Genomic DNA, 23,181 nt, shown 5'->3' with positions numbered 1-23,181 from the left:
ATTGAAAGGCTCAAACAAGCCCCGAAGTCAGGTTTCGCAACCAAAGTGAAAGTGTAACACCCTAAAATTCTCTTATTTGGAAATAGAGCTAAAATAATTTAATTCGGATTTTTTGTGCTCATGAAACCTAGGGAAATAATAATTTTTCATTAAATTAAAATTTATTATAGGGTCTAGCAACATTGTTGAGCATATATGCTGGTGCATATTATTTGTTGTAATGTGTGGCTTTGTATCAAATTCAAAATAATTCAAATTGCTTTAAAAAGGGTTTTGAAATGGTTTGAAATAAAAGAAAAACAAAAGGAAAAGGAAAACTCTCCCCTTCTCAGTTTTGGACCGAAGGCCCAGCTCCCTCGCCTCTCTCTCTCCCTCTTCCCTCTTCCCTTCGGCCTGGTAGCCCAGCCAGCTGGTCGCGCCCCCACTCTTTCCGCAGACCCAGCTCGGTTTTCCCCCTCCCTTTGGCCCAACCAACGCAACGGGCCGAGGCCCAGTGCTCCTCTACTTCACCCGCAGGCCCAACTCCTAGCGCGACGCACGTCACCAGGCTAGCCCAGCCAGCGAACTGAGCCCACGCGGAGGCCTCCCCTCCCCTTCCGTGTTACACCGATAGGCGGACCTCGCAACATGTGTCGTTGATGCCCCGGGCCCGCTTGTCAGCGCCTTCCCCTACCTCTAGTCGTAGCCAAGCGGGACTCCATCCCGAGATAAGGAAAACGCCGCCGCCCGATTTTCTTCTAGGATTTGGCGTGTCCTCCAAGCCCTGCGCTCCTATAAAGCCTGAGTCCGGACGCCGTGCCGCCCCCATCCCCAAACCCTAGCACCGCCGCCTCACCTCGAGCCAGCGGCCGTGAAACCCTAAGCGCCGTCGAGCTCGGACCTACCCTTCCACTGCTTCACACCCACCGTAAGCTCGCCACCGTGCTTCTCCGTACTGTGGGCACGCCTACAGAGCTTTTCTCCTTCTCTTTTTCACTTTCGGTTGGTCACTAACTGCCACCGATCTTTGCAGGAGCTCACCGCCCGCCATCTCAAGCCCTGCCATCTCTGTCCGCTCCCCCGTCACCGAGATCGACCTAGGTGAGTTAGCCGTGGTCGCCTCGTCCTTCCTGTGCTTTTCCTGAGCCATTTTGTGGTCTCTAGTACCCTAGCCATGCGTGCCGGTGAGGTCCACTCGCCGCCGACCATTGTCCACCGCCGCGCTGCTGCTATAGCTAGTCGACTCCTCTCTCTCTCTCCCTCTCCCTTCTAATCTCAGCCGTTCATCTCAGATCTAGCGGCCAAGATCGGCCGATACCCTTTTGGCTGGCATTTTTGCTAAAGAGTCCCTCCCTTTTCTAGATATCCAACCTGCAGTCCCTAGCTCAGAATTAAAATCCTATTTTGATTTATTTTAATTCAAAAATCAATCTTAGTATTTATAAAAGTGCCACTAGTCTTATTTTATGCAAAACTTCTCCGTTTTAACTCCGTTTTGACCCGTTAAAGTTGCGTTAGATTCGTAATAACGTAAGCTACGTGTTAGTATCGATGTTTTACATGCTTTGTGCTTTTCAATAAAATGTTAATTTCATCCATCTATATGCAATTAGTTTTTCAATTAAAAGCAACTTAGACTCTCCACCTTAGTCTTTTGTAAATAAGATAAGATTAGTCCTATGCTGGTTTTCTAATATAAATATAATGTGGCTTAATACAACTTAGATATTTCTCTGAAATATCTTATACATGTTTTTATATGATTAAAATAAATGAAGCTTAAAGCTTTTTCTCTCTTATGAAGTAAATCTTTCGGTAGACGTTCTTTTTACCATAGCTTCGATTACCGTGCTCTTTCGTGTCTGTATGTTCATAGCAATACGTAGATTAGTTTTCAAACCTTTTTATTGAATTGATGTACTATTATAATTTAGTTCTATTGTTTGCTTCATGTGTGATTGCATGGATGCTTGTGTAGTGTTTTATGATCTTGTCCAGTTGGTGAGAAGTACGTTGGTGATATAGAAGAAGCTGGTAATCTAGAAGAAGAAGTCCTTTAGAGGTTACAATTCAGTAGAAGGATATGAGTTTAATCTAGAAGAAGAAGTCCTTTAGAGGTTACAATTCAGTAGAAGGATATGAGTTTAAGGCAAGTATAGCATGTGATCATCCTTGTTGTCCTATTCACTTTAATAACTTAATCATATGCATGTGTCTACCTTGACAACTATAGTAATTTTTCCTAGCTATTTGATATCCTGGATTCCTTGTCACCTATGGGTTATTGCATTGGGTAGTATAATGCTAGTGCTCAACTAAAGCCATGATCTTGTAACTTGACTAATGGAATATGCAATAAACACGAAAAGATAACTTTTAGCAACATGGTTAAAGGGGGCTGGAGTGTTTGGCTACTTTTTAGATGCTCTAGATTCCTCTCCCTAAGGACTTATCTGTAAGTGATTATTTAGGACTTACAATACAACTGTAAGGGCCACATGACTCTAGTTTTAGTCAAGTATGAGGACCTTTTTCTAACTTGTTAGTGGTTACCTTTATGGCGCAAAAGGGGCTAGCCGAATCGAGTATAGCGCGGCCTCTGTCTTTATGTGTATAGCCTGCGTGGAATGTGCCATTTAGAAGAGAAGCTCTACATCTGTTTATCAATTGTAACCCTAGCGACCCTAACTTGTTAGACGAACCTTTGAAAGGCTTCATAGTGTACCCTGCCTGCTCACCTTGATAATGTTTTGGGGACTTGCAAACCTCGGGTAAATGGGAAACACGACTCATAGTGAAAAGTATACAACCTATGTAGAGTGTAAAACTGTTATAACAGCTGCGTTCATGGTCACGAGCGGCCTTGAAACCCTTATGAAATAGACGATCACTATTAATTAATTATTTATGCTATTCATTATTCATGTTTACCTGATCATGTGTTTACATGAGCTTGTGATAAACTTGTTGCTACTCAAATTGTTAAAAGATGACTCACTAAAAGCTAATGCAGTTAAACCAGTGTTAATCTTTTGAGCCTCATGTACCCTCATGTTATATTTGTTGAGTACGATATGTACTTACACTTGCTTGTTTATTTTTATTATTTGGATAAAAATTCCGTATGGGTACTAGATTGCTAGTATGGAGGAGTTAGATTTATGATCAACCAGTCAGTTATCCTTGTGGTGTTGATGACTACACCCGAAGATAGGAGTTGTCCTACCGCTGCTTGCTGTCTAAGGTTATATCCTTTAAACAAAGTACGTTATATATTAAGTATTGCCTTATGATATTACCCTTATTTGTAGTTATATGTGAGATTTGATTTTTCTGGGCTCACATATGATGTGTATCTAGTTTTATCCTTAAAATCAGGTGCTACAGAAAGCTAGCACAGGAAGAGCACTAAGCTAAATGTTCGGCCTGTTCGCTGATTGGTTTCTGAGCTGGTTTAGACTGAATGGTGCTGATTTATTGTGAGAAAAAAATATTGTTGACTGGCTAGTTTGGGCCAGCCAAAACCAACGAGGATCCGTTCTGGTGCCATGCACCTATAATAAAGCGCTTTCAGATTAAAAAAAATCCTTTTCTATGGCAGAGAGACTGAGCGAGCATTTTTTTTTTTTTACGACAGAGGAATTTGTCAAAAACAAACCTAGCCCAACAGCGGCCCGAATCGAGCGCCGCCGCCTTGCTCTTGGCTCCACCACCGTCCACCACTGCCCTCCGTCTCTGTCCCCGCCTCGCCGCCGGAGACGCGCAAGCTTAGGGCTAGCAACCGTTCGCGCTGACAGAGTACCCGCAGGCCCGGCATGGGAAAGAAGATTCGCAGCGCCGATGGCACCTCGACGCTGGCCAGGTCCATGAACCAGGCCGTGTCGCTCCGCGAGGAGACCTCCGGGAGGACGCACGTAGACGATGCCTCCCTGCTGAGGGTCAAGCACTTGCAGAGGCTAGCGGCGTGGGCGGGCGCGGAGGCCGGGGTGGGCCCGATCGGCGCGCTGCTGGGGCGCCGCCTCGCCGCGAGCGCCGAGGCCGCCGGAGTACCCCTCAACGCCGCCACTTTCCTTTGCCAGAGGTGACATGAGAGTTGCTGCTTACTTTACTACTACGCCTTGTTCATCCTCTTTGCATGTTCTCTAGCCGCCAGGGCACCGCACCTTGTCTTGTACTGGCTGTTATACATTGGGGAATGTATTGTTGTCAATTGTAAGACAGATTGATCTTCTGCTAGTGACTCTATGTCTATGCATATGTTCGACAATGTAACATTTAGACTAACTATAATTCTTTCCTATCAAGCCGAAAACATAGTGGCGTAGTGGCGCCGACAACAATACTTGATGACAGTTAACAAGCAGTTATATTGTTTTGTCAGGATATAGATATTATTTCTGATATCCATACTTCGTTCACGTCATTTCTATGTTTTGATTAGCGCTGTATTATCTGCTAGTGGAGGACTTGTATGTAATTGTTAAATTGTAAGCAGCCATACCATTATGTATAATTCATTTCTATGAGACAGAATTATCAAAGATTTTAAGGTCTATTGGAAATGATTAAAAAAACAGCTGTAACCAATATGTCAGCTTGTCTGAGGTTGTAAAGGATTTTAGTAACTGTTGCAAGGCCTTGAGCATATCTTTCTCAGCCTTTGTCTTTGCAAATGGATATTTCTCGACTCTCATGTTTAACTAGATTTTGTGCTAATCTCCACTCAATCACAGATAACAATATCTGTCAAGATACATGGATGAACAATTAATATATTAATATATTTCAGTGGTTTATGTGATGTGATAAAAAAATCCATTTCATCAATAAAGTTTCTGATAACCATTTGACATGTCCTAATAAACATTGGTTGGGTGGTTCAAATGTATGGTCGATCGTGATAGTTATAATCCTGCTGCTTATTAACACACACTGCATGCCAGGATGGTTCTTGGTCAACATTCATAATACCATAGAAGTAGGGATAAAATTGTATCGGATCTGAACGGATATTATGGATGCTGAATGCAGGTAGTCGTTTCTTTTTGGGATTCGGAGTTGGATAGAGATAGTGTCGGATGCTGTCGGATATTGATACCTATCCCATAATTCCGACTGAGTATTTGGATTCATACGGTACTGGATTCAGATATAGATTATCCATTTAGTATTCAAACCCTTTTGGGACAGATGGATATTGGGAAATATCCATCCCGCTTTCATCCCTACATAGAAGCAAAAGGTTTCATTGCACCCTGATTGGTTGTTCTTCCTTGTGTCCTGTAACTAGTCAGCTGTGAGACAAACATGAGTCTGCATGTACCTGATTAGTTTACGACAAGCGAAGTAAAATGAAAATGATGTATGACAATGATCATGTGTGCCTGTCTGCACATACTCATTAGTTTATTATCAGCAAAGTAAAATTAAAATGTTGTGATGACAATGAGGGTGTGCCTTTTCCATTTAGCATGGCCTGCTGACAAAATTTCTATCTTATTCAACCATTACTCTTGGAATTCAGATATATTATGTGAAATTTAGTTGTATCAAATAACTAAGAATACTTTCATGAGCTAGAAGGAAGCTTGAAATTAAATTAAAATAATAAAGTATCCCAGATGGGACACAATACAATATTAGTGTCCAGGCCAAAGTGATTCTGGAATTCCAAAAATTAGTGAAAATCATCTGTAATTCTGGTAGAGTATGCTGTGTTTGTTTCAGATCATAGTCATGCTATTCTGTCTGTTTTCTACTAGTATTTGGTAACTTCTGTCTATCCACAGCCCTTATTTCAGCCTACAGAAATATCTCAGTACACAGATCTGTAACAAGATGTTTCCAATATTGCAGGTGTGAGACAATCTTAAAGCCAGGCTTCAACTGCACTGTCCGCATAAGGAACAAGAGAAATAAAGCAAAACGTCGGAAGAAATCAAACTGTTGTCAGAACAGTGTTTCCTATGCATGCCATTTCTGTGGAGATCAGAACCTAATATTGGGTAGTGGGAAGGGTGTTGTTAAGAGCCTGTTACCATCAAGAGAGCATGCTACTATGAACTCATCCCATAGAATTATGAGAGGAAACAATAACAACACATGGACACATGATAAGAAAGAAGTGCTTGAGCTTTCTCAAGCAGCAATTTTGCAAGTGGAATTGTCATCTCTGTTGAGATGGTCAACTTCTGAAAGTGATGAGCATGGCGAAAGGTTAAAATGTAATCTTGATGAACAGATGCATGAAACTGACCCTATTTCTTCTGAGAAGGTTCAAATATGTGAAGCTACTTCGCAAGCAGAACTTCCAGTTGGTTCATCATTTATCACACCTCAGAAAAAGAAACCGCTGACTGTCCCTAAAGATTCAGCAGGACTACTCAAGACAGGAAGTAGCGTGATTTCTGGCTCAGTCACCGACACCCTTTCAGGCTCTAGCAGGTCTGCCTCAAATGACTCTAGAAATAATGTGAAATATGCAGCAAAGGGTTCTTCACAGGTTTCTGGCAGCTCAAGGAAGCAGGCAAGAAAGGGGTGGACGACACTGAAACAGATAGCTGAGAAGGATGAGCTCGAAAGGAAGGAGAAAATGGGTAATTTTGTAATCCCGTTCTTCATGCAGTAAGTGGAATGTTAAAATATTTGCTCACATTGTAATCGTTTTTGGTCATTAGTTTATCTATTGAGAAGGACAATGTAATTTTGGGAGAGAGAGAGAGAGAGAGAGAGAGAGAGAGAGAGAGGACAATGTAATTTTGAGAGAGAGAGAGATAAGAGAGAGAAGAGAGAAGAAATGAGGTTACCAAATTCTGGTTGAATGTTCTAATGTTGCATGCAACAGATTATTTTATCAAGACAGCTCAGGTATAAGGGAAAAATCCCATTTTGAATTAGCAATATGTGATTAAAGGGGAACACATTCAAGACGAGCCATCAGCCATAGCAACATTAGATTTTGTTGCGGTGGAATTGTCTACATTCAACCAGAACTTGGTAACCCAACTGCACGTTACGCCCAAAATGACATTGTCAGCAACAGATTCTAGACGAACCATGTCAACATTCAAGATGAACCTAAGAACAAAACATTTTAAGTCTTCCTCATCATGGAGTAGAAAAACTAAGCAAAGGAAAAATCACTTCCTCGTCAAGGAGCTTAACTACATAGCCAATTCTCAGCAAAATCAAATGAACCATGCCACATAAAAAAGGCCGACTTAAAAAAAGCCGAGTTGTAAGACCAGGACTTCTATGGTTCCAATAAAGAAAATTCACTTCCAACACTCACCACATGGTGACAGGACTTTTTTTTTTGACCGAAAAAGACTGTGGGGGATCCCCACAGTACCCACCTTTTTAAATTAGATTAAAAGAGAGTATACATACTTACAACAAGTTTCTAACTGAAAGCAGCAAGCCAAACGCAGAAGGATGACCTAAGATCCTCCTTACATCTAATAGACTGTAGAAGACATTGACTCTTGAAATTAGCTAACCATAAACTAAGACTCGGATTCCTTCTTTGAAAAACTTTATCATTACGAAGCTTCCACAATTCCCATGCCGCTATCAACGCTGCCTCCGTGAAGAAGGGAAGGTTATTAGTCGTTCTTGCTTGAGTCAATCTGTCATTAAGCTGCAATAAATCATCCCATTCGAAGTGGATAGCTGCCCAGCATTCCTGGGCAAAAGAGCACTCAAAAAATAGATGATCGATGGTCTCCTCAGCTCCACTGTCACACATGATGCAGAGAGTGTCATCCAGAATATTTAGATGTCTACGACGCAGCATCGACTTGGTGTTCAGACGATCAACCAAGATGAGCCAAGCAAAAAACTTGACACGTGGAGTGCATCGGGATTTCCACACTGCCTTGAAGATTGGGTGTGACTCCATGTTACTGAAGACATGAGAGTAAAAGCGCCTTGATGTGTACCTAGCCCCCCATGCAGGCACCCAAATGTCCTTAGCCTCTTCATTATATGGCAGCACCTGTAATTGAGCCTGGAGATCTTCTAGCTCCTGAAGAGCTTGCTGTGACAGAGGCAGGAAAAAAATACTATCAAGGTCTTCAGCTTGCATAATTTCCATGACAGAGGCATCATCATTCCTGGCAAACGAAGCAAGGCGTGGATACATTTGGGATAGAATTGAATCTGCCCAAAGATCATCCCAGAAGCAGACTGAGGAACCATTGCCCAACTCACACCTGGAAATTTGCCTAAAGATAGTGTTGAGCCGAAGGACATCCTTCCACCAAAAAGAGCCAATTTCTCTCGCAGCATGAGGTACTTTAGAAGTGTAGTACTTGTACCAGACAATCTGCACCCAGGGTATGTCTGCTTTATTGTAGAATTTGCTTAGGTGTTTTAGGAGCAACGCATCGTTCTGTAGGCGGAGGTTCATTACACCTAATCCCCCCTTTTCTTTGGGTCTCATGACCACTGGCCAAGCAACTAAATTTCCTCCTTTCTTCTCTGCATCATTTCCACGCCAGAGGCATTGCTTCCTGGCTCTGTCAATGTTGTCGATCACACCTTTTGGGAGCTTGATGGTGCACATGGCATAGGTGGTGATAGGGGTGATGGCTGAATTTACCATTTCAAGTCGCCCGGAGTATGACAACCAGGTGGAGCATGCCGATAATCTTCTTTCAACTCTGTCCATCATTGGGGTAAGGTCTTCCATACGTGGCTTTGTTGTACCCATTGGCAGTCCCAGGTATGTAAATGGCATTGAGCCAACATCACAGCCAAATGTGTTGGCAAGCAGAGCTAGTTTGTCCTGTGAGATATTGATGGAGTACATGTGTGATTTTCTGTAGTTCACCTGTAGTCCAGTCGAAATGGAGAAGCTGTGCAGGAGTGATTTTAAGAAGAACAACTGCCTAGCATCAGCTTGGAGAAGCATCAATGTGTCATCAGCATATTGGACAATGGGAAACTCACTCATCGACTGAGGTATTGGCAATCTGAGCAAGCCTATCTCCATTGCTTGGTTGACAAGAATTTGTAGTAGTTCAGCTGCAAGAACAAATAAGAGAGGGGATAGTGGATCCCCTTGTCGAACTCCCCTTTTACATTTGAAAAATTTTCCTGGGACCCCGTTAAGCAAGACTGCAGAAGAACCAGAAGATAGAATTGCTTGGATCCAAGCTAGCCATTTCTCGGGGAAGCCCATATGTGACATAACCTGAATGATGGCTGAATGCTCCACTGTGTCGAATGCTTTCTCGAAGTCAAGTTTCAAAATGATTATTTCCCTCCTTGACTGGTGACACTGATGTATATATTCATAACTCCAAGCTAAACAATCCTGTATCGTGCGGGAACGGATAAAACCGTACTGATTGCTATGAACAATTCGTAAAATAACTGCTTGCAATCTGTCTGCCAGTATCTTGGTTATTATTTTGAGCGAAATGTTCATGAGTGATATGGGCCGAAAGTCATTAACCGTTTCTGGGCTGTCTTTCTTGGGTACCAATGTGATGTAAGAGGTGTTGATAGACTCTAAATTGATCCTTGCAGCATAGAAGTCTGCACATAGCGAATAGAAATCGCTCTTAACTAGCTGCCAACATTTTTTCAGGAAAAGCCCGTTGAAACCATCCGGTCCCGGCGCCTTGTCATTGGGCATATGCTTGATCACCATGTCAATCTCCTCATGACAAATTGGCATAGTGAGCACATTCAGGCCGTCAATCTGCGTGATCAGACTTGTTAGATCGAAAAGCATTACCGGTTCAGATGACTTTGGTGGCAACATAAGCCAAGAGTGGCTGGCGGCAGTTAAGCTATGCCGGCCACAAACATAAAGGCATGATGCAGAGCAACTGAGCAAGAGGCAGGCAATGGCGCATAGGATGAGCCCAAGAGGTAACATATTCCTTGGCGTTTAAAACCGTAGCGAAGCATGAGAAATACTCGGCCTTCCAGCAGTTAAGCAGCGCATCAACACAAGGAATGCATGCCATTTGATTCTGAATTTCTGACAAGAACAAACAAGAGAGCCACGCTACAGCACCCAGCCATCCAGATAAAACAAAATGAACTGAATAATTTTCTTATAAGTTACAAAAGCCATTCAGTCACTGCTACTGTTGTATATCTCAAATGAGGACATGGAAACATCGATAGTTGCTCAAGCATGGATACATCACTTCACCAATAAAAACTGAATCAACTGCAGCATGTCTCCAGCCTTCATGCTTTCACGTTCTATCTTTGGAGGTTATTCTCATCATGTTTGGTCAACTGACCACTCTTTCACTCCCTGTGACAAAACCAAAACCAATTTTTGGAGAATCAGAAAACTTGTTAGCTCACAGGATCACCAGCTCAGATGAGTCGACCACTCACCAGTCTTACCGACCACCGCCTCAGGTGAGTCGACCACTCACCTAGTCCTTTTATGAGGGCTATGCCTTTGGTAAGTTTTTGGTGTCATGTTGAGATCCAAAAAATTATTGATCCACCTAGGACCTAGGTGGCTAGGTGCACGGCCAATAGACCACTCTTTTCATTCCCTGTGATAACCAAAACCAATTTTTGGAGAATGAACATATTTTATTTCACAAAGACCAAAAGCATGTTTCTTGAGTTCTAAAGCACAATCTTAAGACCTCTTTTATGAGGGCTATGCCTTTCGTAGGTTTTGGTGTTATATTAATCCAAAGAATTATTGATCAACCTAGGTGAAGTGAAACACAGAGCCTAGTAACAACAGTATTGTAAAGTAATCTGCTGCTCTCCCTCTGTACGCCGAAATGGCTCCTCTGCTGCTGCACTGTAGCCGTGGTAGGGGCAGGCGCCGAAAGGCTCCCCTGCCGCACTGTAGCCACAGTAGGCGCCAAAGTCAGCCCTGCTGTCACATCTAGTCACTGTAGCAGCATGGCAGCCTGACATGTCTCTGTACTAGAATTAGATGTGTAGAGTTGTATATATAGCTTCCCACTGCAACTTAGTAAAGAGAGTGAGTTTAGTTTTGCCATCTCCTGTGCAGAGCTCTGGCCAACGCTGGTGCTTGTGCTGTGTGTGTGCGCGCTCTGTTCTCCCTCCCTCTTCTACCTCCAGCCACAGTGTGTGTGGTCGGCAATGACGGTGAGCGGTCGGCTCACCCGTGTGGGAGATCTCGGGACTAACAAGTGGTATCAGAGCTGTACAAGCGCCGTCGTCGGACTAACCGCTGGCGATGACGAACGGTTTGGAGATGGGCGACAGCAGTGGCGCTGTTGTGGCTGCCTAGCCACGACAGGAGGTTGTCGTGCGCACGGTGCGGGAGGTCAGCGACACCAGTTGACCGACGCTGACTCGCACCAACTATGGAGAGTGGGCGGTGACCATGAAGGTCAAGCTCAAAGCCCGACGGCTCTAGAATGCCATTGATAAGGGCACCGACAATAAAGAAGCCAACATGTCAGCGTTAGAGGCTATCATCGCAGCTGTGCCAGCGGAGTACAAGGAGCCATTGGGGGCGAAAAACTCTGCTAAGGAGGCGTGGGTGGCCATTGTAGCGATGTGCGTCGGCTCCGACCACGCAAAGAAGGCGACGGCCTAGCTGCTGAAGCAGGAGTACGCCACCCTCAAGTTCAAGGATGGTGAGTCGATGGAGGATTTCTCCCTCCGCCTGCAGTCGCTCATCAGCAAGCTGAGGAGCTATGGCATCACCATCGACGAAGAAGAGGTGGTCTCCAAGTACCTCCACTCCGTGCTGGTGAAGTACATCCAGATCGCTCTCTCCATAGAGACGATGTTGGACTTGTCCACCCACACCATTGAGGATGTGTGATGTGTGTACGTGTAGAGAACACACGACTGCAACTTGTATGGCCCAATCTTCATGGTGGAGCATAAGTAAACTTGATAACTATCGTTGCATGACCTGATGGAGAGGTAGCGCACCACGAGATCTTGCACCCGCGACGAACTGCCGAGACATCCACCCTTCCATGCACCGACAAAACCAGTCCACGCAATCACGCCATATAGACATGAAGGCACGAACTGGGTGAACTGAAATTCGGTGTTCTACAACCCCCTTAGGAGTCGAAAGAACGAAAGTTGTAAAGCACTCATGCCTTACCAAAGATTCCAAATATTCTCTCCATGAGAGGAGAAAAACACACACAAGGTGGCTGTATTTTAACCAAAAGAGACTCTTACATAGAAGGATTACATGGGTATTTATATAATGACGAAAAGTATGCGAAAAGTTGACACTTAATCTGGGTGCTAACCACCATACCAAAGGTCCTCTTTACTTTTGGCTAACTGAAGTGGGAACTCAAGCAATCTCTTCAATTCTCGCGCAGGTGCTGGGCTGTATGTGCACCTTCCACTAAAACGATCATAACTCTTAGCTCGGAAGTCCAAAAGATGCACCGTTTGTTGCATTGGAAACTAGACTTCAATATCTTTCTGCTGATATGGAATAAGGATGCAGAAACATGGCCCAATTTTGCAGGTACAGCTGTAACAAACTATTGAATCATAGTTGAGGTTGAGTTATCCTTGTCCACATCATTCTCTCTCCCTTCGAAACGAGTCGTCCTCGACTCGTGCTCGTAGCATCAACATTGGACGAACTTTATTGGAAACTTGACTCAAGAAAGAACAAAAGAAAACAAGACTTGACGATGCAAGATAACTATAAACTCGAGCGCAAACTGAGAACAACTCCATATAGTGAGAACCAAACCATCGAATTGACCCGACACAATGAGAGGAAACCAATGTTTAAATCTCTCAAGACACCCTATTAGCATTCTGACTTGACTCAACACTATCTAGGAATTGAATACCAATCTGCAAAGGAAGCTTGTAAGGATAATCAGCTCACACCATGACAACCAAGGCTCTGAATACCAAATGATGTGAGTACGTGTATGGAACACACGACTACAACTTGTATGGCCCAATCTTCATGGTGGAGCATAAGTAAACTTGATAACTATCGTTGCATGACCTGATGGAGAGGTAGCGCACCATGAGATCTTACACCCGCGACGAACTGCCGAGACATCCACCCTTCCATGTGCCGACAAAACCAGTCCACGCAATAACGCCATATAGACATGAAGGCACGAACTGGGTGAACTGAAGTTCGGTGTTCTACAACCCCCTTAGGAGTCGAAAGAACAAAAGTTGTAAAGCACTCATGCCTTACCAAAGATTCCAAATATTCTCTCCATGAGAGGAGAAAAACACACACAAGGTGGCTGTATTTTAACCAAAAGAGACTCTTACATAGAAGGATTACATGGGTATTTATACAATGACAAAAAGTATGTGAAAAGTTGACACTTAATCTGGGTGCTAACCACCATACCAAAGGTCCTCTTTACTTTTGGCTAACTAAAGTGGGAACTCAAGCAATCTCTTCAATTCTCGCGCAGGTGCTGGGCTGCATGTGCACCTTCCACTAAAACGATCATAACTCTTAGCTCGGAAGTCCAAAAGATGCACTGTTTGTTGCGTTGGAAACTAGACTTCAATATCTTTCTGCTGATATAGAATAAGGATGCAGAAACATGGCCCAGTTTTGTAGGTACAGCTATAACAAACTGTTGAATCATAGTTGAGGTTGAGTTATCCTTGTCCATATCAATGTGTCAGACCATCTGCGGGCGGTGGACGAGCGCATGGAGCAGGTCATAGCAACGACGGACAGCAGCAAGCTGCTACTGACAGAGGAGGAGTGGGCTGTCCGGATGAAGAAGTCTGGGGAAGCCTCCTCCAGCCACGGTGGCAATGGCAAGCACCGCGACAAGGCTTCTTTGGAGAAGAAGAAGAAGGTCGACCCCACCGCCTGCCGGTGCTGCGGAAAGATGGGTCATTAGGCAAAAGAGTGCCCAAATCATAAGCAGGAGAAGAAGGCTGAGGCTCATTTAGCGCAGGCTAATGAGGATGATGAGTCCACTCTCCTGATGGCGAAGTTCTGTGCACTACACGACGTTCTGTGCACTGCACGACGTTGAGACCAAGGAGAAGGGAGAGGTGATGGCGGTGGAAGGGCACGACAAGGCTCTAAAGGCTGTCAACCTCGATGAACCGCACGCCCAAGTCCACCTCAAACGTATGGGTGGCAAGTAGGAGCAGCGGTAGTACCTGGACTTTGGTGCCAGCAACCACATGATGAGCTCCAAGGCAGCCTTCTCCGAGCTCAATGGCAACATGACCGGCACTATGAAGTTCGGTGACGACTCAAGGGTGGCGATCCAAGGGTGCGGCACCATCATCTTCAGGTGCCAGAACAATGAGCATCGTACGCTGATGGATGTATAATACATCTCGCAGCTGTGTTCAAGCATCATCAGCATTGGCTAGCTAGATGAGCCCAACAATGAGGTACTGATCAAGGACAATGTCTTTAGGATCAGGGACCGGGAGCAGTGGCTTCTTGCCAAGGTGAAGAGGTCCCGAAACCAGCTATACCTGCTCGACTTAAAGGTGGAGCAGCCAGTGTGCCTAGCAGCACGACACACCGAGGAGCCGTGGCTATGGCATGCCCATTTTGGCCATCTCAGCTTTGACATGCTCAGTCAGCTAGAGAAGATGGTTCGAGGGCTACCCCACATCAAGCATGCTGGCGAGCTATGTCACAGCTGCCTAGCCAGGAAGCAGAGGAGGCTGCCGATCCCAAAGGTGGTGAAAGGTCCTAATGGCTAGAGGGGGGGAGTGAATAGTCTATTAAAAATTTCTACAACACCACTTAACAAACCGGTTAGACAATTATAAGGCGAAGCAAGTGTTGTGCTAGCCTACTAAAAAAGCAAGCTACCTACCACAATTCTAGTTTCTATAGTTTCTATCCACATAATGACTATGTCACTACACTAAGTTAGTGTGCTCTCAAAGACTAACTAAAGAGCCACACTAACCAAACTAACAAGTTTTCACAACTAGCTACACTAAAGAGCTTGATAACTAGTTTACGGTAATGTAAAAGAGAGAGAGAGAGTAAGATGGTTATACCGCCATATCGAGGAATGAACCAATCAATCACAAGAATCAATATCAATGAAGACCAATCACCTCGAAATTAAATGATGACACAACGATTTTTTATTGAGGTTCACTTGCTTGTCGACAAGGTAGTCCTTGTTGTGGCGATTCACTCACTTAGAGGTTCATGCGCTAATTGGCATCACACACCAAACCCTCAATAGGGTGCCGCACAACCAACACAAGATGAGAATCACATAAGCCATGAGTAATTCACTAGAGTACCTTTTGGTTCTCTATTGGGAAAAGGTCAAGAACCCCTCACAGGCACCATGATTGGAGCCAGAGACAATCACCAACCTCCACTCGATGATCCTCGCTGCTCCAAGCCGTCTAGGTGGTGGCAACCATCAAGAGTAACAAGCGAATCCTACAGCGAAACACGAACACCAAGTGCCTCTAGATGCAAACACTCAAGCAATACACTTGGATTCACCCCCAATCTCACAAAGATGATGAATCAATGATGGAGATGAGTGGGAGGGCTTTGTTTAAGCTCACAAGGTTGCTATGTCAATGCAAATGGCCAAGAGAGTGAGCTTGAGCCAGCCATAGGACTTAAATAGAAGCTCCCATGAAATAGAGTTATTGTACACCTTCACCGGGCATAGCTCGAGGTAACTGGATGCTCTGATCAGATCGACTAGATATAGAACCCCAGCGTTCGGTCGCTCGATGCTTGCCACGTGTCATCAGCTTCAAATGCTGATCGCCCGATCTCAATGGTCAAGTGATGACCGAATGCAGCACAGTGCCACAACCAGATGTAGGACCCCAGCGTCCGGTCACTTCTAGTAAGGTTCTAGCTACGACCGAACGCGTCAGTTAGATCATGACCAAACGTAGGACCCCAGCGTCTGGTCACTTCTAGTAAGCCTCCACTCATGACCGGACCTAGTGTCTGGTCATGAAGTGACCCAGCGTCCGGTCGAAGACCGACGCTAGCGTCTTCACTGCTTCCACTAACCAGACGTATCGGTCCAGTTGAGGCTAGCGTTCGATGCACTCTGTGAAACCTTGTCGCACCCAGTTTTAAAGACAAAACTAGATACACACTATATGTGAGCCTAGGAAGTCAAATCTCACATATAGCCACAAATAAGGGTAATATCAATAGACAATGCTTAAATACATAACGCATTATTATAAAGAATATAACCTCATAGTATAGACAATGAAAAGACAACTCCGATCTTCAGGCGAAGTCTCCAAATCTATAGGGACGACTGACTGGTTGACTACAAGCCTAACTCCTTCAGACTAGCAATCTGGTACCTATCCAGGATTTTCATTGGATGTAAAGAAAGTGTAAGCTCACCATCCTTAGCAAGTATATCAAAGAGATCTATGAGGCTCAAAAGGCTTGACACTGTTTGACTATGGTTCGCAATTTTAGTTGATCAAGTTTTAGCATCCTGTATCACTACTTTAGTGAACAATCCCAATTCCCAAGTGATATTAAAGAATAGTCAAGTTTATCTCAATTCCCAGCCATCCACCATCTAGAGTAACCACTAATCTTGAAGGATCCAGACCGCTCGTATCCGTGAGCATAGCTGTTATAATAGGTCAAATATTTCTATAGAAATTGTACATCTTTACCCACCAAGCCGTGATTCCCAATGCTGGGGTTTGTAAAGCCCACTACACCTCTACCTAGGAAGTGTGGCAGGGTTTTACTATGAAACCCTTAGCTAGTCGCACTAACAAGTCATAGCTACTAAGGAGTGGCACTCATGGGCATCGCAGCATGGTACACACATCCTAGTAGAAAAAGGAAAGATACCCTCTTACCCTTACTGGAGCTACAAACGAGCTAGTACAATCTAGTTAACAGGTTAAAGTCAGAGCCATATGACACTCGAGGTTGTATAGAACCTCCTAGGTTGCCGCTTCAGGAATAAGTCCTTATGGAGAGGCACTAGAGTACTCAACCCCATACTCTAGCCCCCCTATCTGTTGCTAAAAAGCTTCATGTTATCATATTGCATAATGTCTTTAGTCATGTTTAACTATTATTCTATATTCAGTGCTGCAGCATCTATCCAAAATACATACCTAAACCATAGGTAACAAGGATATGTGGTACAAGAATTCATCTAAGTAAAGTCCTTAAGGGTATATCAAATTGAACACATGCATGAATATGAATAGTAATTATTCATAGGTACAAGGGGCCTTTGGTACACTTGCCTTAAATACCAATCCTTCGATAAGCTTTAATCTTCAACGTCCTTCTTCTTCTTCTTCTGGATCACCACGTATATCTCAACGACTAGACGTAATCGTAGAACACCACACAACATCTATACACATACATGCATAGCATACAATTGCATCTATATCAGAACAATACACCAATCATAGAAAAATAAGTAAAAGCGTTTGAAATATGATTCTACGCATCGCTACGAACACACAGTTGCGAGAGGCACGCTAATCGGAGCTACGGTTGAAAAGATACATCTACCGGAAGATTTTGCTTATAAAACGGAAAACCATAAGCTTTAAACAATATACTGAAAGAGTGGGAACGTCGCTACAATCACGGGAATGCAAGAATCACCGATAACAGAACTATCATTAAAAAGAAACGACTATCGGGATTTTATATTATAAAAGAGAGAAAAAGCCTATATGCTTGATTTATTTTAACTAAGCAAAACTATATGAAGCATATTAATTCAGGTTACATAAAATCACATTTTATTTAAAAGCCGAGTTGAACTAGTCATATTTTATACATAAACATGCACATATCATTTAATCAAATTAACTTTAACTTTGCAAGAGAAAAATACATGTGAAAGCATCTTAACTGACTTTATATAAATCATGTTGAAACTAAGCAAATTATAATTAATAAATATATATTTAAGTTGACATTAATTAACAAGTAATTATAAAAGGTAGATATTGTCCTAGATTGCTATTATTTAGAAACAAGTTTACATAATCATTAATTAAATTAATATTTAAATTATAATATTATGAACATAGGGCGTGATAAACGTTGCTACTAACGCGTACCTTATATTGACACGATTTAACACGACAAGAACGAAGTTAACCCTATGTAGTTGCTTTTAATTAAAAGCTATTGAATAAATATAAATTAAATTAATACCTTATATTAAAATTTAGAAATATTTATTATATTGGATGATGCTGCTAACACGTATCACACATTGCGATGAAACTCGCGTAATCGAATCGAAATCAAATATCTAAATCGACTTTAATTAAACAACGATTAATTAATTATAAACACAAATTATATTTTAATAAAATAAATTCATAAACATTTAATATGAAAACTAATAGCACTACTGCGTAGATCTCCACGACACGAAACTAACACAACTGGAATGAACTGAAACGGAATTAAAACGAAGAAACGACAAAGATTTATCGAACTAGTGGCATTCTTGTAAATATGGTCATCTTCATCCTTGGGTTGTTCGTACGTAGAGACATGGCCATGGAAGTGCTGCTGTGCTACTCCACGCAGGGAAGGGAGGGGGCTTAGCCTTGGCCGTGGGGCCTGCTGGTCGATCGGCGGCGCAGCACCGGGACAGGGCCCACTCGGGCCGGAGCAGGGCAGCAAGCACGCACGCCCGTACCCTCACGGCACAGGGCGGTGGCGGCCATCCTGCTCACTCACGAGCAGGGGCACGGGACGGGGCGGCGCAGGGCCACGGGCCAGGGGTGACGGCGTGGGAACGGGGCCGGGATGCAGGAGGGTGCCGTGGTGGCACTGGGTGGCCGGAGATGAAGGAGAAGACCGTGTCCATGGTGTTCGTTGTCGGAGAAGAAAAAGAGAGGTTAGGGAAACGACGAACGGGCACGTATTCGTGAAAAGGATGGCAAGACGGTGTAGAGGACGACGATATCTACCTTGCAGCAGTGACGGTTTCCATAGAGAACGCCGGAGATGGCCAGAAACGCTCGCCGAAGGTTCACTGGAAACCTAGAGGTGCACAACTTCGACGTCTGATCTGCGGGGCTACGAGTGGTGGCTCGCGAAAGCGGTCGTACTTTCAGAATCAGTGCATTGAGGGCTACACCGGCATATATATATATATACACACACACACAGGGTGGAAGATTTTGGAAATCTGAGATATTTTAGAAAATAATTGATTTTTGGAATTAAAAATAATTCCAGAAAATATGAAATTGCTATTTAGGCTCCGAAAAATATCTCTGAGCTCTGAAAAATTCCATAAAAATCCTAGGGATAGATGGAAGGATAGGGAACATGACCAAAGTGGTTTTAGCTCTTGGAAGAGACTTTTGGATTCATCAAGAAAAAAGACAGAGCTCTAAGAAATAGGAATTTAATCCCGAAAAAGGTCAGAAAGATTCCCAGAAAGAGAGGCATCATTCGAATGCTTCTTAAAACCTTTTCTAAGCCTTTGGATTTTGAAAATAAGGCATCTTATCTAACTTTTGTTTTAGCAAGTTTTCAAAATCTTTTTAAACCACTACTTGAAAGCAATATTTTAAATATTGAGATTTGAATTTATTTTCCAAACCACTCATCATAAAAGTATCAATGCAACGGCATGTATGCGCAAACATGTTGCTACCCTTATGTTGGATTTTAATTTAAAGAAAATTTTCTTTTACCTATGTTTTTATGAGCACAAAACAATTAACAGAAATTATTTTACTCTTTTTAGAAAGTAGCTAATTTTAGGGTGCTACAATTCTACCCCCCTTAAGATGAATCTCGTCCTCGAGATTCGGAGAAGAAGAGCGAAGAAGAGAGGAATACTTCAACTTGGGATCTTCTTCACTTCCTTGAGCAACACCATCTTGATACTCACCTTGTGCTGTATGATAATTCATCACGTGGCTACTCTTGCAGTTTTTTGTTCCATCTTATTCCAAGTCCGATCTTGTTGCTTCTCTTAATCTGTTCCAATGAATCTTATTATCCATATGTTAAGCTTCCAAAAGATCTTGCTTACCTTGAATTAGAACTTTGAATTTTATGGTTCATTTTTTATGCATTTTGAAATGTTTTACTTTTCAAAAGGAAGACTTTCAATCAAAACCGAACAAATTTTCTTTTTCAACTCTTTTTGAAATAGCTTTCAAAATATGTTTTATGTTTAGAACTCAAGAAAATATTTCAACCATGTTTTGAAACTCTTTTGAATAAATGTTTTTAAGGTTTTGAAATAAGCCCAACCATTTTCAAATCATTGGAAACTTAGGAAAACATACTAAGCTTTGTTCTTCAAACTCTTTCGAAAACTCAACTTTATAATCAAATCTCAGATAAAGAGCAGACAAATCAACTCAGGTTCTTTTGAAATCTGTTTCAAACAAGGGATTTTTAAGATTTTAGAAAACAAATGAAATATTCGAACTTCATTTTCAAATCATTTTGAATGAACTCTTTTAGGATTTCTAAAATTAAACCAAATCAATTTCAAAACTACTTTAGAAATGAAAAGAGTAAGTTTTAGATTCCCATTTTCCTTTGAAGTCAAACAAAAGACTTAACACACATGTTCAAGTTCTTTTTGGAATAAGACTTTTGGGGGATTAAATCAAATCAAATAATTTTCAACCCTTTCAAACTATTTTGGAAGACTTCTTTTAGAAATACACTTTTGAAATCAACTCAAACCTTTTCTTTTCAAATTTTGTTTTGAAATCAAACTTAATTCTAATTCAAAGCCAGAAGTGCTCTGTTTCCAAATGCAAATTGTTACAAACTTTTGAACCAAAATTTTCAAACTTTTGTAAAATATCTTGAAAGCATTTTGAACACTTTTCAAATAAATTTTGAAATAAGACAACTCAAATTGTTCTTTTTTAATCGGTCTTTTCCAAACAACCCATTTTAAAAACACTTTAGAGTCATTTTCAAAGTGTTTTAGAATAAAATGGTTCAAACATGTTTTTAGAATAACACTTTGAAGAGTAACCGAATACATTTTACTCTTTTTGAAATTTAGTTCAAAGCAAAGTGGGTTTTCAAATCTGATTTCACTTTCAACTTTTTGAAGTTTTAGGAATAAGATACTTTCAAACCTTTTATGAATATCTATTTTTAAACTAAAACCTTGAGTGAAGCAGTTTAAATCAAATTGTTTTCTTTTGAATGAGCAAAAGAGTCTTTCAAAATTCAAATCAAAACTTTTGAAATATCTCAAATATAGTCTTTGACAACTCTTTTTGAATCTTTTAAACTTTAATACTCCTTTCAATCAACTCTTATTCTTTGGCGAAACACTTTTGAAATTAAGTTTCGAATACCAACTCTTGAAAATGAGAAAACAAACTTAAACCCTTTTTGAACTTAGTTCAAATCAACTTTTGAAGAAAAATTTCAAAGTTCTTGAATCAAAAGGTTATTAATTCATTTTCCAACATCTTTTGAAAATTTTTATTTCAAGGAAAGAGCTTTAAATAGAAATCAAAACCAATTCAATTGTTTTAAGAGTTAATCTTAGTCTTGAGCATTCTTGCAACTGTCTATATCCTAGGTATGTGAAGATCGAACTCCCAACCATAGCTAGCTCTAAGATCATTCTTGATGTAGATCCGAACTCCTTGTGGTTCACCAACTTGCAACACTCTTAGCTTGGCTACCCCCCTTAAGAAGAGATGGGATAGGGGCACCAACATCCAGCATGTAACTTTCTTCAAGGTGTATTATCATCCTCTGACATCCTAGAGAGCTTGTGGACATAGATAAGAATGAGAAAAATTGATCCTTCCCTAGATAGAAAACAGCAGCAGTAGAAAAACATCCATATCTCAAGTTCCGTTTATCCAATAAAGTTGCATCTTAAACCATTGGAAAGCTTATAAAATTTCCCACAACTTTCTTTTAGACCACTCCTTCAGATTCTATAGTTAACTTGGTCGAAATCTTTGTTCAACAGGAACTATTCTAGATTCCAGACAACACAGATGTATCGCCTTGTGATTTTCATATTTCGCAAACCAGAATATCTATCAAGGTGAATCTTGTAGGAAAAGAAAAATCTTGAAGTCTGCATTCACCCAGAATTTTCTCAGAATTTTTGGTTGCCTAGAGGTTGGAGACATAGGCCATAGAAGTCAGATTGCTCCGGAAGACAAAAAGCAGGAAACAAGAGAATGAGAACCCAAACTATTTATTTCCTTATCCCTTATACCTTAAACCTTTAATATAAATGAAATTGTGAGCATAACCCACAAATTCACTGCACTCATTACAAAGATCCAACTCAACCATAACATAAATATAAACCATTCAAACATGAAATACAAGCTCATTACTAATCATTTCTTCTAGCTACTTGGTAGACATTCTTAGGGGAAAACTTCTTATCAGGGCTTCGATACTTTGAATAGAGGTGATACTAGAAAGTTTGCAAGAGATCAAGAACAACAACTCAAGGAGATAAGAAAGTATAGCTCAAAGGGAGCTATAAAGGAGAGGAGACAATAGGACAAGGATTGGAAATATTTAATTCAATGAGTCAAGGAGGTGGAGAAATAGTTTTATAGTAAAATAGGTTTTTACAAATGACTAGTGCTAACTAGGCTTGCGTCCTACAGTCAGTATTGCCCTGATACCACTTTGTCGCAACCGGTTTTAAAGACAAAATCAGATACACACTATATGTGAGCCTAGGAAGTCAAATCTCACATATAGCCATAAATAAGGGCAATATCAATAGACAATGCTTAAATACATAACATATTAGTATAAATAATATAATCTCAAAGTATAGATAGCAAAAAGATGTCTTCGATCTTCAGGTGAAGTCTCCAAATCCACAGGGATGACTGACTGGTTGACCACAAGCCTAGCTCCTCCAGACTAGCAATCTGGTACCCATCCGGGATTTTCATTGGATGTAAAGCAAGTGTAAGGTCACCATTGATTAGCAAGTATATCAAAGGGATCTATGAGGTTCAAAAGGCTTGACACTGTTTGACTATGGTTCACAATTTTAGTTGATCAAATTTTAGCATCCTGTATCACTACTTTAGTGAACAATCCCAATTCCCAAGTGATATTAAAGAATAATCAAGTTTATCTCAATTTCCAGCCATCCACCATCCACATTAACCACTAATCTTGAAGGATCTAGTCTGCTCATATTCGTGAGCATGGCTGTTATAACAAGTCAAATATTTCTACAGAAATTGTATATCTTTACCCACCGAGCCATGATT

General features: G+C 41.7%; 1 protein-coding gene across 1 annotated transcript; it reads left to right on the top strand.

Annotated features, from left to right (window-relative positions):
• Nucleotides 1-3,596: 3,596 nt before the first annotated feature.
• LOC136458327 (uncharacterized) lies at nucleotides 3,597-6,976 on the top strand. Its single transcript, XM_066458283.1, has 2 exons — nucleotides 3,597-4,060; nucleotides 5,836-6,976. The coding sequence occupies exons 1-2, from the start codon at nucleotides 3,795-3,797 to the stop codon at nucleotides 6,605-6,607; spliced, it is 1,038 nt and encodes a 345-aa protein (XP_066314380.1). The 5' UTR covers nucleotides 3,597-3,794; the 3' UTR covers nucleotides 6,608-6,976.
• Nucleotides 6,977-23,181: the final 16,205 nt, after the last annotated feature.

Source organism: Miscanthus floridulus, chromosome 6, assembly GCF_019320115.1.
Source record: "Miscanthus floridulus cultivar M001 chromosome 6, ASM1932011v1, whole genome shotgun sequence".
Classification (NCBI taxonomy): domain Eukaryota; kingdom Viridiplantae; phylum Streptophyta; class Magnoliopsida; order Poales; family Poaceae; genus Miscanthus; species Miscanthus floridulus.
Note: the sequence above shows the minus strand (reverse complement) of the source record. Positions and strands in the feature narration are given on the sequence as shown.

What these genes read in the sequence shown, in the direction of transcription:
- LOC136458327 (XM_066458283.1), top strand. Translation starts at nt 3,795, where the DNA reads ATGGGAAAGAAGATTCGCAGCGCCGATGGCACCTCGACGCTGGCCAGG. An exon ending in GCCACTTTCCTTTGCCAGAG is followed by an intron (nt 4,061 to 5,835) that starts GTGACATGAGAG and finishes CCAATATTGCAG; the next exon opens with GTGTGAGACAATCTTAAAGC.